This window comes from Mobula birostris, chromosome 4 (assembly GCF_030028105.1).
Source record: "Mobula birostris isolate sMobBir1 chromosome 4, sMobBir1.hap1, whole genome shotgun sequence".
Lineage (NCBI taxonomy): Eukaryota > Metazoa > Chordata > Chondrichthyes > Myliobatiformes > Myliobatidae > Mobula > Mobula birostris.
The window spans coordinates 3,189,100-3,204,427 of record NC_092373.1 but is presented as its reverse complement, the minus strand read 5'-3'; the positions used below and the strand labels follow the sequence as shown (position 1 = coordinate 3,204,427).

Genomic DNA, 15,328 nt, shown 5'->3' with positions numbered 1-15,328 from the left:
GGTTTCGAAAGGAGTCCGTCAGAGGATTACCCACCAGACGAGGAGATCGTCAAGGTGGGCAATTAGTGAGAGAGGTCAAGGTAAATCTTACCTTGTGGGCCCACCTGTCTCACGTCACAGCCACTGAGTCGACCGCTGACACCGTCTCACGAGACCCTCGTCTTGGACTCCTGGCTGGCTCGCCAAATTGTCGTACTGGACCGACCGATGCAACAACAAAAGTACCACAAATACACTAACATACTTAATTCTTTTTTCAAACCTTTATTCTTTACTCATAGCATGCTGTGGGGGAAGTTACAGACTGATCTCCTAAAGGAGCCAGTCCAGACACTGCCCCTGAATTACACAATTCTCCACAATTTATAACATTGATCAGGTAGCAGGAAATCTCAATTATCAAGTTTAGATAATATTAGAATCATTTCAATCAGATGCTAAGATACAATTAGATGTAAGATAATCATTGGTCAGTTAGTTATAATTATTTTAAGCCAAAGCTAGCCCATCAGTTCCTCATTCGGACCCTTCCCCTTTTCTCCAGGACATTCTAGCCCCTACACTATACTTCCCATATTTAACTATACCTTGAGCTGCTTCTGCAAGATCAGATAGTTCCTTATTTGAGCCTTTGCCTATCTTTAGAGAACAATGACTAGTACGTCACTGGTTGCTTTGTAAAGCTTCTTTTTGACTGACCAAAACAGTAAGCTAAGGTGCCCACAAGGTGATTGATCATTAATTAATCATTGTTCTTAGTCTATACCCCTATTTACCTACCCCTTCACCCCATCAAGAGCTGAGTGCCGGGTGGGGACCAAAGGTGGACTAACCGCCTTGAAAAGAACGCAACCTGTTCCCCCACCAGAGATGCTATCCCTCCCTGACAGCCCGTACACCCCACAGTCATGGGTATACAAAGAGTCCAGAACACTGAAAGGCACCTGTGTTGAGGGTCCGAGGAGCAGAAGTGACGGAGCCCACTCTTACCACCTGCTGGATCTGACAGGAAGTCCAGGATCCAGCTACACAAGGCAGGGTGAAGGCCGAGGTCTGTGAGCTTCTTGTGAAGCCTGGAGGTAATTATGGTGTTGAAATCTGGACTATATTCCAAGAACAGCATTCTCACATAAGCATCCTTCTTCTCCAAATGTGTAAGGATGTGTGTAAAGCTGTGGGTATTGCATCATCTGTCGATTGGTTGTGTCGGTAGGTGAATTTAGGGTATCCAGTGTGGGTAGTAGCGCGCTGCAGATGTAGCTCTTGACTAGCCCCTCAAAGCATTTGCTTATTATTGAGGTGTGTGACAGGACGCCAGTCGCTCAGACATGTTACCTTGGTCGTTTTAGGTACCAGAACAATGGTGGATGTTTTGAAGCAGGAGGGCGCTCTACCCTGGGAGAGAGAGAGGTTAAAAGTGTCTATAAACACACCTGCCAGCTGTGCTGCGCACACTCTGAGTACCCGTCCTGGGATGCCATCCGGTCCTGCAGCCTTGAGACTGTCCACTCACTGGAAACACCTGCGTACTTCGGCCTCAGAGATGTCCAAGCTGCAGGTCTCCTCAGGGGCTCAGTGTTGGCAACATCAAATCAAGCGTAAAAAAAGATTTAGCTCATCTGGGAGAGAGGCAGCAATGTTGGAAACTCCACTGCATTTAGCTTTTGAAGTCTATGATGGTGTGCAGACCTTGCCATAAGCTGCGTGTGTTATGGATGGAAAGTTGTGCCTGATTTGTTGTTTCACTGCCTTGATGACTTTGTGCAGGTCATAGCTGCATTTCTTGAGCTCCTACTGATCACAGCAACGTAAGCTGTGTGTCACGCAGTAAGTGCTGCTCACACAGAACAGTTGTTCCAGGATTTCTGGTTTGGATAGAGCCTGACCGATTTTTGAGGGACAACATCCTCGATGCACTTCCGGATGAAACTCGTGACCCCATCCGTGAACTCAGAGACATCCTCATCATGGAAGACATTCCAGTCGACGTCATCAAAGCAGTCCTGCAGCATGGTCAGACCAACAGTGGATGGTTTTAGCTATGGCCGCCTCTTGTTTCAGCTTCTGCCTGTACTTTGGCAGAAGCCAGTGTACTTTGGCACACTGCTCTCTGTGGTGAAAAACTCTGTGTGACCATAAGGCATTGGAGTAGAATTAGGTCACTTGACTCGTCAAGTCTGCTCCACCATTCCATCACAACTGATTTATTATCTATCTCAACTGCCTTCCCTCCATAACCATTGACGCCCTTACTAATCAAGAACCTATCAACCTCTGCTTTAAATATGTCGAATGATTTGGCCTCCACAGGTGTTGGTGTCAATGAATTTTACAGATTCCCTACCCTCTGGCTAAAGAAATTCCTCTTCACCTCTGTTCTAAAGGGGTGTCCCTCTATAATAAGGCTATCCCCTCAGGTGCTGGGCTGCCCCACTATTGGAAACATCCTCTGCATGTCCATTCAATCTAGGCCTTTTAATATTTAGCAGGTGATCTTAGTTTAAATGGGTTGCCCTTTCCTTAAGCTGACCAGTGTGCCTCAGTTTTCAGCCATCAGGAACATCTTTTCTGCATTTAATCTGTTCAGTACCCTTTGTATTTTTTCTATGAGACTCTCCTCTCAGTCTTCTGAATATAAATCTCTTTTCATATACGCAAGAAATTCTGCAGATACTGGAAATCCAGAGCAACAGACACAAAATGTCACCAGGTCAGGCAGCATTTGTGGAACTGATCCACGAGGCGAGGGAAGAGATTGCTGAGCCTCTGGCTAGGATCTTTATGTCCTCATTGTCCACGAGAATGGTACCGGAGGATTGGAGGGAGGCGACTATTGTCCCCTTGTTCAAAAAAGGTAGTAGGGATAGTCTGGGTAATTATAGACCAGTGAGCCTTACGTCTGTGGTGGGAAAGCTGTTGGAAAAGATTCTTAGAGATAGGATCTCTGGGCATTTAGAGAATCATGGTCTGATCAGGGACAGTCAGCATGGCTTTGTGAAGGGCAGATCGTGTCTAACAAGCCTGATAGAGTTCTTCGAAGAGGTGACCAGGCATATAGATGAGGGTAGTGCAGTGGATGTGATCTATATGGATTTTAGTAAGGCATTTGACAAGATTCCACAGGGTAGACTTATTCAGAAAGTCAGAAGGCATGGGATCCAGAGAAGTTTGGCCAGGTGGATTCAGAATTGGCTTGCCTGCAGAAGGCAGAGGGTGGTGGTGGAGGGAGTACATTCAGATTGGAGGGTTGTGACTAGTGGTGTCCCACAAGGATCTGTTCTGGGACCTCTACTTTTCATGATTTTTATTAACGACCTGGATGTCGGGGTAGAAGGGTGGGTTAGCAAATTTGCAGATGACATAAAGGTTGGTGATGTTGTAGATAGTGTAGAGGATTGTCAAAGATTGCAGAGAGACATTGATAGGATGCAGAAGTGGGCTGAGAAGTGGCAGATGGAGTTCAACCCAGAGAAGTGTGAGGTGGTACACTTTGGAAGGACAAACTCCAAGGCAGAGTACAAAGTAAATGGCAGGATACTTGGTAGTGTGGAGGAGCAGAGGGAGCTCGGGGTACATGTCCACAGATCCCTGAAAGTTGCCTCACAGGTCGATAGGGTAGTTAAGAAAGCTTATGGGGTGTTAGCTTTCATAAGTCGAGGGATAGAGTTTAAGAGTCGTGATGTAATGATGCAGCTCTATAAAACTCTGGTTAGGCCACACTTGGAGTACTGTGTCCAGTTCTGGTCGCTTCACTATAGGAAGAATGTGGAAGCATTGGAAAGGGTACAGAGGAGATCTACCAGGATGCTGCCTGGTTTAGAGAGTATGTATTATCAGAGATTAAGGGAGCTAGGGCTTTACTCTTTGGAGAGAAGGAGGATGAGAGGAGACATGATAGAGGTGTACAAGATAATAAGAGGAATAGATAGAGTGGATAGCCAGTGCCTCTTCCCCAGGGCACCTCTGCTCAATACAAGAGGACATGGCTTTAAGGTAAGGGGTGGGAAGTTCAAGGGGGATATTAGAGGAAGGTTTTTTACTCAGAGAGTGGTTGGTACGTGGAATTCACTGCCTGAGTCAGTGGTGGAGGCAGATACACTAGTGAAGTTTAAGAGACTACTAGACAGGTATATGGAGGGATTTAAGGTGGGGGTTTATATGGGAGGCAGGGTTTGAGGGTTGGCACAACATTGTGGGCCGAAGGGCCTGTACTGTGCTGTACTATTCTATGTTCTATGAATAAACAGTAGATGTTTAGAGTCAAGATCCTACCTCAGGATCGGAAAGGAAGGGTGAAGAGAGAGAAAAGAAGTTGGAAGGTGATAGATCCCTTCTCTTATTCTGTGTTGGCTTTCACCTCCTAATATTGGTGCGTGTTCTTGAGTTGGTGAAAGGTGTTGCCAGTTGGTTTCAGCAGGGAACTGTGTTTGAATCACATGCACCTTTGCTTCATTTGCAAAAAGGCAGCATTTCTTGGTAACCAACTATTTTAATTCTAGTGCCTATTCCCATTCCAACATGTTGGTCCATGCTGCCTCTTCTACCACAATGAGGTCACTCTTGGGTTGGAGAAGCAACACCTCGTATTCCTTCTAGGTAGCCTCCAACCTGATGGCATGAACATCGATTTCTCCTTCTGGTAACCCTTCCCCTTCCCCTTCCCCTTCCCCTTCCCCTTCCCCTTCCCCTTCCCCTTCCCCTTCCCCTTCCCCTTCCCCTTCCCCTTCCCCTTCCCCTTCCCCTTCCCCTTCCCCTTCCCCTTCCCCTTCCCCTTCCCCTTCCCCTTCCCTCTCTGGCCTCTCAATTCCCCTCTCTGGCCTCTCAATTCCCCTCTCTGGCCTCTCAATTCCCCTCTCTGGCCTCTTGCCTCTTCTTCTCACCTGCCCATCACCTCCCTCTGGTGCCCCTCCTCCTGACTAGATGGGCCTATCTCTGCTTTGCAGTTCTCTATGACTCTTAAGTATGAGAAAACTGCTAGGATTCATATACCTGTATTCAAAATGGTTTGAAGACAAAACCACTGGCTGGTTAGTTAACTGTTGTTGTAAGAACATTAATAGTCGGTAACTGTTAGTCTCATGAGACCGTGGATTTGCACCTTGAGAAGTTTCCAGGGCACAGGCCTGGGCAGGGTTGTATGGAAGACCAACAGTTGCCCATGCTGCAAGTCTCCCCTCTCCACGCCACTGATGTTGTCCAAGGGAAGGGCATTAGGACCCATACAGCTTGGCACCGGTGTCGTCGCAGAGCAATGTGTGGTAAAGTGCCTTGCTTAAGGACACACGCTACCTCAGCCAAGGCTCGAACTAGCGACCTTCAAATCACTAGACGAACACCTTAACCACTTGGCCATGCACCAATTATTTAGGAGATTATTGGGTAATGTAGTGTGGAAAAGATTGTAAAGGCATTAAGTAATGATCTTTCAAGAATCACTGGATTATGGAATGGTTCCTGAGGACTAGAAAATTGCAAATGCCATTCCACTCTTTAAGAAGGCAGGGGGCAGAAGAAAAGATGAGGTATGGGTACTTGGAGGCAGATGATAAAATTGGCCGAAGTCAGCATGGTTTTCTAAAGTGGAAATCTAGCCTGACAAATTTGTTGGAATTCTTTGAGGAAATAACAGGCAGGATAGACAAAGAAGAATCAGTTGATGTTGTTACTTGAATTTTCTGAAGGCCCTTGACAAGGTGTCACGCATGAGGAAGCTTAAAATAAGAGCCCGTGAGATTACAGGGCAAGTACCAGAATGGGTAGCAGATTGACTGGCAGGAGGTAAAGAGTGGGAATGAAAGGGGATCTTTCTGATTGGCTGCCAGTGACTAGTGGTGTTCCACAAGGGCCTGTGTTGTGACCATTTCATTTTACATTATTTGTCAAGATTTGGATGAAGGAATTGATTGCTTAGTGGCCAAGTCTGAGAATGATATGAAGATAGATGGAAGGACAGAGAGTGTTGAGAAAACAGTGTTTTGGAAGGGTTTAAATAGAATGGGGGAACGGGCAAAGAAGTGGGAGATGGATATAATGTAGTGAAGTGCATGGTCGTGCACTTCGACTTTTCAAATAAGAGATTGGACTATTTTCTAAGTGGCCAGAAAACTCAAAAATCAGTTGTTCAGAGACAAAGCTGACCAAATTTCACTCCCCGACAAAGGTTGTGCTGACCCTTAAACCCTGCCTCCCATATAACCCCCCACCTTAAATTCCTCCATATACCTGTCTAGTAGTCTCTTAAATTTCTTAATAAAGAAAACCAGCTATCATCTACACAAAGCTATCAAGGCTGCGAAACAACAGTATAGGGTCAAATTGAGTCAAGATTCATAACCAATAGCACACTTGACTTGTGGCGAGGGTTGCATACTATCACAGACTTCAAAACCAAATATTGTGGTGCCGCCAACATCACAACCTCTTTCCCAGATGAGCTCAATCACTTTTACGCTCGGTTCAATATCGCTAACTCTGAGCCTCCGAGGAAAGCCACTGCTATAGCCTGCAACCTGGTCATCTCTGAGGCTGAGGTACGCAGATGTTTCCAATGAGTGGACAGTCGCGAGGCTGCGGGACTGGATAGTATCCCAGGGCGAGTACTCAGGATGTGCGCAGCACACTGGCAGGTGTGTTTACTGACATGTTTAATCTGTCCCTCTCCCAGTGTAGAGTGCCCTCATGCTTCAACTTATCCACCATTGTTCCTGTCCCAAAAAAGCCCAAGGTAACATGCCTGAATAACTGGCGTCCTGTCGCACTCACCTCAATAATAAGCAAATGCTTTGAGAGGCTGGTCAAGGATTACATCTGCAGCTTACCATCACCCAAACTGGACACCCTACAATTCACCTACTGACACAACCGATCGACAGATGAACAATAGCCACTGCTCTACACACTGTCCTTACACATCTGGAGAAGAAGGATGCTTATGTGAGAATGCTGTTCTTGGACTGCATTTTAGCATTCAACACCATAATTCCATCCAGGCTTGACAGGAAGCTCAGAGACCTTGGCCTTAACTCTGCCTTGTGCAACTGAATCCTGGACTTCCTATCAGAACGCCAGCAGGTGGTAAGAGTGGGCTCCCTCACCTCCAACTCTGACTCTCAATACAGGAGCCCCTCGGGCTACGTACTGAGTCCCCTCATTTACTCCCTGTAAACCTATGACTGTGTCGCCACCCACAGCTCCAATCTGGGAATTAAATTTGCTGACGATGCCACATTGTTTGGCCTTATCTCAAACAATAACGAGGTGGCCTCCAGGGAAGAAATCATCTCTCTGAGACAGTGGTGTCAAGAAAACAACCTCTCCCTCAATGTCGCACAAACAAAGGAGCTGGTTGTGGATTACAGGAGGAATGGAGACGGGTTAACCCCTATTGACATCAATGGATCTGGGGTTGAGAGGGTAAACAGCTTTAAGTTCCTTGGCATCCACATCACTGAGGACCTCACGTGGTCTGTACACACCGGCTGTGTGGTAAAAAGGCACAACAGTGCCTCTTTCACCTCAGACAGTTGAGGAAGTTTGCTATGGGCCCCCAAATCCTAAGAACTTTCTACAGGAGCACAACTGAGAGCATCCTGACTGGCTGCATCACTGCCTGGGATGGGAACTGTACCTCCCATAATTGCAGGGTTCTGCAGAGAATGGTGCGGACAGCCCAGTGCATCTGTAGTTGTGAACTTCCCATGATTCAGGACATTTATAAAGGCGGGTGTGTAAAAAGGGCCCAAAGGATCATTGGGGACCTGAGTCACCCCAACCACAATCTATTCCAGCTGCTACCATCCAGGAAATGGTACCACAGCATAAAAGCCAGGACCAATAGGCTCCGGGACAGCTTCTTCCACCAGGCCATCAGACTGATTAACTCAGGCTGATCTGAGTGTATTTCTATGTTACATTGGCTGTTCTATTTATTATAAATTACTATGATTGCACATTTCACATTTAGACGTGGATGTAACGTAAAGATTTAGGTTATATGAAGGGTGTAAGAAATAAAGTCAATTCAATTAAATTCTTCTGACTACACAATGTCCATATCCTTCCATTTTCCTCATATCCATGGGGCTATCTAAATGTCTCTTCAAAGTCCCTAATGTCTCTGCTCTACTTCCACCCAAGGCAGTGCAGTGTATTCCAGGCACCCACCACTCTCTGTACATAAAAAAAAAACTTGCCCCTCACATCTACTTTGAAATTACCCCCCTCTCACCTTAAATGCATGTCCTCTGGTATCAGACATTACAATTGTGGGGAAAAAGGAAAAAGATACTGTCTGTCTACTCCATCTCTGCTTCTCAGAATCTTATAAACCTCTATCAGATCTTCCCTCAGCCTCTGGCACTCCAGAAAAAAAAACAACCAAAGATTGTCCAGCCTCTCATTGTAGGTTAAATCTCTATTCAGTGGAGCTCTGAAGAATGTGAGGCAATATTATTGAAATATTTAAAATTCCCAGATCTGGGCCATACCCTCCAAATATCCAGACCTGCCTCTCGGTTTTTTTGCACTACCTTACTTTCCCTTTTCTGTTTTCTATTTATGATTTATAATTTAAATTTTTAATATTTACTATCGATTTGTACTCTTGGGAGCGTGAAGCGCAAAATCAAATATCGCTGTGATAATTGTACGTTATAGTATCAATTGTTTGGTGATAATAATGTAGAAAGTATATAATTCTACTGTTTATTGCTGGGAGGAGAACATGGTCTCAGAAGAAGGTGCATCTATTTCAGACTGGGTTAGGAAGAATTTCGTCCCAGAAGTGTTCTGAGTTTTTGGAATTACTTGCTCCAGAAAGCTGTGAAGGCTAAATCCTTGTCCATATTCCTCTCCATCTGGGAAGTGCCACCTCGTTTCATCTATCAGGCAGTACCTAAAGGAGCCTTAAGACCCACACTCAACAATTAAGAAACAGCTTCTTTCTGTCCACCATCACATTTCTAAATGCTACTTTGTATTCCTTTTATGCACAACTAATTTGTTGTAATTTATAGTAATTGTATGTCTTTGCACTATACTGCTACTGCAAAACAACAAATTTTATGACGTACACACAGTGACCACTTTATTTAGTACACCTGCTCATCACATGGAAGCAACTCAATGCATAAAAGCATACAGACATGGTCAAGAGGTTCACCTGTGTTTCAGACCAAACATCAGAATGTTGGAGAAATGTGATCCACGTGACTTTGACCGTGGAATGATTGTTGGTGCCAGACAGGTTGTTTTGATTATCTCAGAAAATGCTGATCTCCTGGGATTTTCACACATCACAGAGAATGGTGCAAAAAACACAAAAAAAGCCAGTGAGTGGCAGTTCTGTGGGTGAAAACACCTTGTTATTGAGAGAGATCAGAGGAGAATGGTCAGGCTGGTTCAAAGTCAACAATAACTTAAATAATCATGTGTTACAATAGTGGTGTGCAGAAAAGCTTCTCTCAATGCACAACACGTCAAACCTTGAAGTGGACGGGCTACAGCAGCCGAAGACCACATCAGGTTCCAGCTAATAAAGTGACCACTGAATGTGTAAGTCAGTGATAATTAATTGCATTCTGAGCTGAGATAGAGCACCAATCAGTACAAGAGTTGATGCTGGAAAGTGGATGAGGAAGTTGATCACTTGAAGCCATCATTTTACTGTAAGGTCTTGCCCTACTATTTCTTATGACACTGAGCATTTAAACTGTGTTTCAGCCACCTTGGTATATTTTGCTTAACTTTTTTGACCTTGCTTCAATGGGTTCATTTGGGGAAAATTGACCCTTAAATGCCAGCACTCTCTTCAAAGAGTTAATTTGGCTGGTGTTGTGGTTTGCAAAGCTCAGTTTCTGATGGCGTTTCTGCAGGCACGTCACCTTGTTGCATGGATTGAAGATGGGCTGGCTGGCTGGTAGAGAGAAGAAAGAATTCCTCTTCTGGTTGGCTGCCAGCGACTAGTGGTGTTCCACTAGTATTGGGACGGCTTCTTTTCACGTTATTTATCAATGATTTGGATGGCTTTGTGACCAGGTTTGCAGACTATACTAAGCTAGGTGGAGAGGCAGGTAGTGTTAAGGAAGCAGGGAGTCTGTAGAAGGACTTAGAAAATTGGAGGGGGGGAGGGGGGATGGGCAAAGAAGTGGCAGATGGAATATTATGTCGAGAGGTGCACAGTCATGCACTTTAGTAGAAGAAATAAAGGTGTGGACTGTTTTCTAAATGGGGAGAAAATTCTAAACTTAGTGGTGCAATGGGACTTGAGGGACCTTGTGCAGGATTCCCTAACTTGCAGAATGGGCTTGGTAGTAAGGAAGGCAAATGCAATTTTAGCATTCATTTTGAGAGGGCTGGAATATAAAAGCAAGAATGCAATGCTGAGGCTTTATAAGGTATTTGTCAGACCGCACTTGGAGTATCATGAGCAGTTTTGGTCCCCTTCTATAGGAAAAGATATACTGGCATTGAAGAGGATTCAGAGGAGGCTCATAAGAATGAATCTGCGAATAAAGGGGTTATTGTTTGATGGCTCCGGGCCTGTACATGCTGGAGTTTCAAAGAATGAGGGGGAATCTCATTGAAACCTATTGAATATTGAAAGGCCGAGATAGAGTGGATGTGGTGAGGATGTTTCCTGTAGTGGGTGAGTCTAGAACCAGTGGGCACAGCCTGAGAATTGAGGGACATACATTTAGACAAGAAGTGATGAGGAATTTCTTTAGCCTATGTTTTATGGTCTTCTGGTCTTATTGTCTTTCACTGAATCTGTCTTGATTTCTGTTGTCTGATTATGTTGTAGGGACAACCAGATGGCCCAGGTGATTCGGGATGAGCTCGCCCTGGAGAATGAGAAAAAGCGACGTCAGGAGGAGAAGGACGAGGTACGATTCTATGGAATGGCAGTCATTTTGTAGGGCAGGCCCTTCAGCCTATTATGCCTGTGCCAAACACAGTAACAAATTAAACTAAATCCCCTTTTTACTTGTAGCCGGCTGGTGGCGTAGTGGCATCAGCGCCGGACTTCAGAGTGAAGGCTCCCGAGTTCGAATCCAGCCGGCTCCCTTGCACGCTTTCCATCCGTGCTGGGTTGAGCATTGAGCGAGCAACTTGGCCTCATAAAAATAAGAAGCCTGCTAAAAAAAATGCCGTCATGACGGTGTCCCAATGACTCCACTTGGAGTTAAGGGCTTTCTTTTTTCTTCCTTTTTACTTGTACATGATCCACATCTCTTCATCCTCTGCATAGTCACGTGGATATCCAAGTTCAAAGTATGTACATATACTACCCTAAGATTCATTTTCTTGTAGACATTCACAGTAAGTACAAAGAAACACAATAGAATCAATGAAAATGCAGATGACAAATACAGACAAAGACCAATGTGTAAAAGCCAACAAACTGGATAAACACAACAAGTAGGAAAAAGTAATAATATTTATAATAAATAAATAAGCAATAAATATTGAGAACATGAATTTAGAGCCCTTAAGACTGAATCCATAGGTTACAGAATCAGTTCGGTGTTGGGGCGAGTGAAGTTTATTTATATATTTAGAGATACAGTGCAGAACAGATCCGTCTGACCTTTTGAGCTGCACCATCCAGCTACTCACTGATTTAACCCTAGCCTACTCATGGAACAATTACCCTGCTAACCAGTGCATCTTTGCACTGTGGGTGGAAGCTGGAGCACAGGAAGAAACGCAGGTTCACACGGAAAGGAAGGTATAAATATGGTTACAGAGAACGCCAGTTTTGAACTCTGAACTCTGATGTCCCGAGCTGTAATAGCATCATGCTAACTGCTATGCTACTGTGGCACCCCAGAGTTATCCCCCCGACTTCAAGAGGCTGATGGATGGGGGGGAGAGCTGGTGGCGTGTAATAACAGTTCCTGAACCTGGTGGTGTGGGACCTAACGCTCCTGTACCTCCTTCCTGATGGCAGCATCTGCAGCCTCTTAAACACCTCTGTGTATCAGCTTCCACCTTCTTCCCGACAGCATGTTCTGGGCATTGAGGTGGGAAAATCTGCAGATGCCGGAAATCAAGCAACACACAATCAAGGAACTCAGCAGGGCAGGCAGCATCCATGCAAGAGAGGATTGGAAAAAAAGAGGTCAGAGTAAGAGGGTAGGGGGAGGGGAGGAAGAAGTTCAAGGTGGTAGGTGATAGCTGAAACTGGGCGAGGGGGAAGGTCTGACGTAAGGAGCTGGGAAGTTGATTGGTGAAAGAGATAAAAGGCTATAGAAGAGGGAATCTGACTGGAGAGGATAGAAGATCATGGAAGAAAGGGAGGGGGGGAGGAGAAGGAGATAAGGTGAGAGAGGGAAATGGCAATAATGAAGGTGGGGAAGTTGGAGAAATTGATGTTCGTGCCATCAGGTTGGAGGCTACCTAGACGGAAAATAAGGTGTTGTTCCTCCAACCTGAGGGTGGCCTCATCGTGGCAGTAGAGGAAGCCGTGGACTGACATATCGGAATGGGAATGGAAATAGAATTGAAATGGGTGATCTCTGGGAGATCCCGCTTTTCCTGGCTTGCCAAAGCGGTCTCCCAATCTGCATTGAGTCTCAATGGTATACAGGAGGCGACACGGGAGCACTGGATATAATAGATCATCCCAGTAGACTCACAGGTGAAGTGTCGCCTCATCTGGAAGGACTGTTTAATGCCCTGTGAGGGAGGAGGTGTAGGGGCAGGTGTAGCACTTGTTCTGCTAGCAAGGATAAGTGCCAGGAGGGTGATCGGTGGGGAGGGTTGAATGGACAAAGGAGTCACTTAGGGAGCAATCCCTGCAGAAAGCAGGAAATGCGGGGGAGGGAAAGATGTGCTTGATGGTGGGATCCCATTGGAGGTGGCGGAAGTTTCGCAGAATTACGAGGAGTGATTGATAAGTTCGTTACCTAAGGTACAAGGAGTCAATTTTAGAAAGCCTAGTACATTTATTTTTCAACATAGTCCCCTCCTATATGTACACACTTAGTCCAGCAGTCAAGGAGCATACGGATCCCTTCTTTGTAGAAGTGGTCCACAACAGGGGTGATTGATAAGTTCGTGGCCTAAGGTAGAAAGAGATGAGTTATTAACTTCAAACTTTCTGCATTATCACTCAGAGTTGAACTGCACGTGCATGTAATGAGAGCATCTTGGACCTTCAGGTGGTCCACAGCAGGAGTGATTGATAAGTTCGTGGCCTCAGGTAGAAGGAGATGAGTTATACAGCTCTTGTTACATGCATCTGCAGTTCAACTCTGCGTGGAAATGCAGAAAGTTTGAAGTTAATAACTCATCCCCTCCTACGTTAAGTCACGAACTTATCAATCACCCCTGCTGTGGACCACTTTCTGGAGGTCCAAGACGCTGACTTCTACAAAGAAGGGATCCGTATGCTCCACGACTGCTGGACTAAGTGTGTAAATGTAGGAAAAATAAATGTGCTAGGTTTTCTAAAATTGACTCCTTCTACCTTAGGCCACCTTCTATCAATCACCCCTCGTATATGCTGGACGCAGAGGCTGGTGGGGTGGTAGGTGAGGACACAAGGAACCCCATTTCTGATAGGGTAGTGGGAGGATGGGGTAAGAGCAGACCTGTGCGAAATGGAAGAGGTTCAGGCGAGGGCAGCATTGATGGTGGACATAGGAAAGTTTAAATGCATGTCCAGAAGCCATAGCAGCATAATTAGCCCATTCAGCCCATTGAAGCCTGCTCCACCATTCCACTGTGGCTATTTATTATCCTTCTCAACACCATCTCTTGCCTTCCCCCATAACCCTGGATGCCCTGACTAATCAAGAACTTATACATCTCTGCTTTAAGTAATGGCTTGACCTCCACAGCTGGTTGTGGCAATGAATTCCACAAATTCACCACACTCTGGCTAAAGAAATTCCTCCTCATCCCTGTTCTAAATGGACGTCCCTCTACTCAGAGGTCATTCCCTCTGGTCTTAGACTCTTCCACCATAGGAAACATCAGTCCTTCAACAACTTCTGTTTTGCCGCACTCTAGAAGGACGGCCTTCCTGGCTATCACAGTTTGGAGTGGAAAGTATTCCATCAGCTTCTGTTGGGCCTTGTAGATGGTGGACAGTTGTGGGGAGGAGGGTGGTGTAGGAGGGAGGTGATTTATTTGCTGCAGGATTTGCAGCTCCTAACTTGGTTTTGTAGCCACTCTGTGTATGTGATGACTCCATTTCAGTGTCTGGTCAGTGGTAACCCCTGGGATTGATGGTGGGGGATTCAGTGATGGTAATATGATTGAATGTAAGGGGGTGAGAGTTGAATTATCTTTTAGATATTGTCATTGGTTGGAATTTGCACTATGTGAATCTTACTACCAGCTTCAGCTTGGATACTGTAAAGGTTCTGCCTGTATTTGGATGTGGGCTGCTTCGTTATTGGAGGGGTCATGAATGCTGCTGAACATTGTGCAGTCATCAGCGAAGATCCGCACTTCTGAACTTGCAACTGAATCGGATTCAGAATCTCAATCAGGTTTAATATCAGTGGCAATAACTTGACTTCTCTGGCCTCAATCGACTCAATTTCGCTATAGATGTTCAATCCCTATACACCTTCATTTCCCATCAAGAGGGTCTAAAAGCTCTCCACTTCTTTCTGGACAACAGACCCATCTGGTTTCCCTCCACACACACAAGAGAAAATCTGCAGAAGCTGGAAATCTAAGCAACACACAAAATGTGCTGATCCAACAATATCTTCAAGGTGGGGATTGAAGATGCAGATGTTTTTTGTTTTGTTAAAGTTTCACACATGTTTCTAATACCCTTCATTCAGGCCATTGCTCGTAAACTCCAGAAGGAGGAGGAGAGGCTGCGACGGAAGCACCAGGTGATAGACCGTGAACCATTAGATGCTGTCTTTGATGAAAATAGAGGTACAGTAATGCTTCAAGCATGTTCTGGTGACTTGATCAAAACTGATTGGGTGTTGCTATGCCTGGTAAATTGGTGCCATGAATTGAGCTAATTCTGCCAATGGGACACGGTCAACCTGCTGAGTCAAGGCTACCCAAAGGTTCAGCTTTGAAATTAACTACAAATCTAGGATTTTTAGTCTTTGAGACAGATAATTAAAAATGCCCATTTCAAAACCTTGGAATAAGGGAGGAAAAATATCAGTTTGGAGTCAGAATCAAGTTTAATATCACTAAACTAATTTGTTGTTTAGCAGTGCATTGCAATATAGAAATAAAATGATAAATTACTATAAGAAATACATTTAAAAAGTGAAATTAAGTAAGTAGTGCAAGAGAGAGCAAAAAAGAAAAGAAAAATAGTGAGATCGTGTTAATGGGTTCA

The 15,328-nt window shown here is 45.0% G+C and overlaps 1 protein-coding gene across 1 annotated transcript in view; it reads left to right on the top strand.

The window, feature by feature from the left end:
• Window positions 1-15,328, top strand: part of ccdc50a (coiled-coil domain containing 50a) — a 148,923-nt gene that overhangs the window by 50,231 nt on the left and 83,364 nt on the right. The window contains exons 4-5 of the mRNA XM_072254863.1: window positions 10,802-10,883; window positions 14,805-14,904. Coding sequence (XP_072110964.1) covers window positions 10,802-10,883; window positions 14,805-14,904 — 182 coding nt within the window. The remainder of the gene's footprint in view (window positions 1-10,801; window positions 10,884-14,804; window positions 14,905-15,328) is intronic.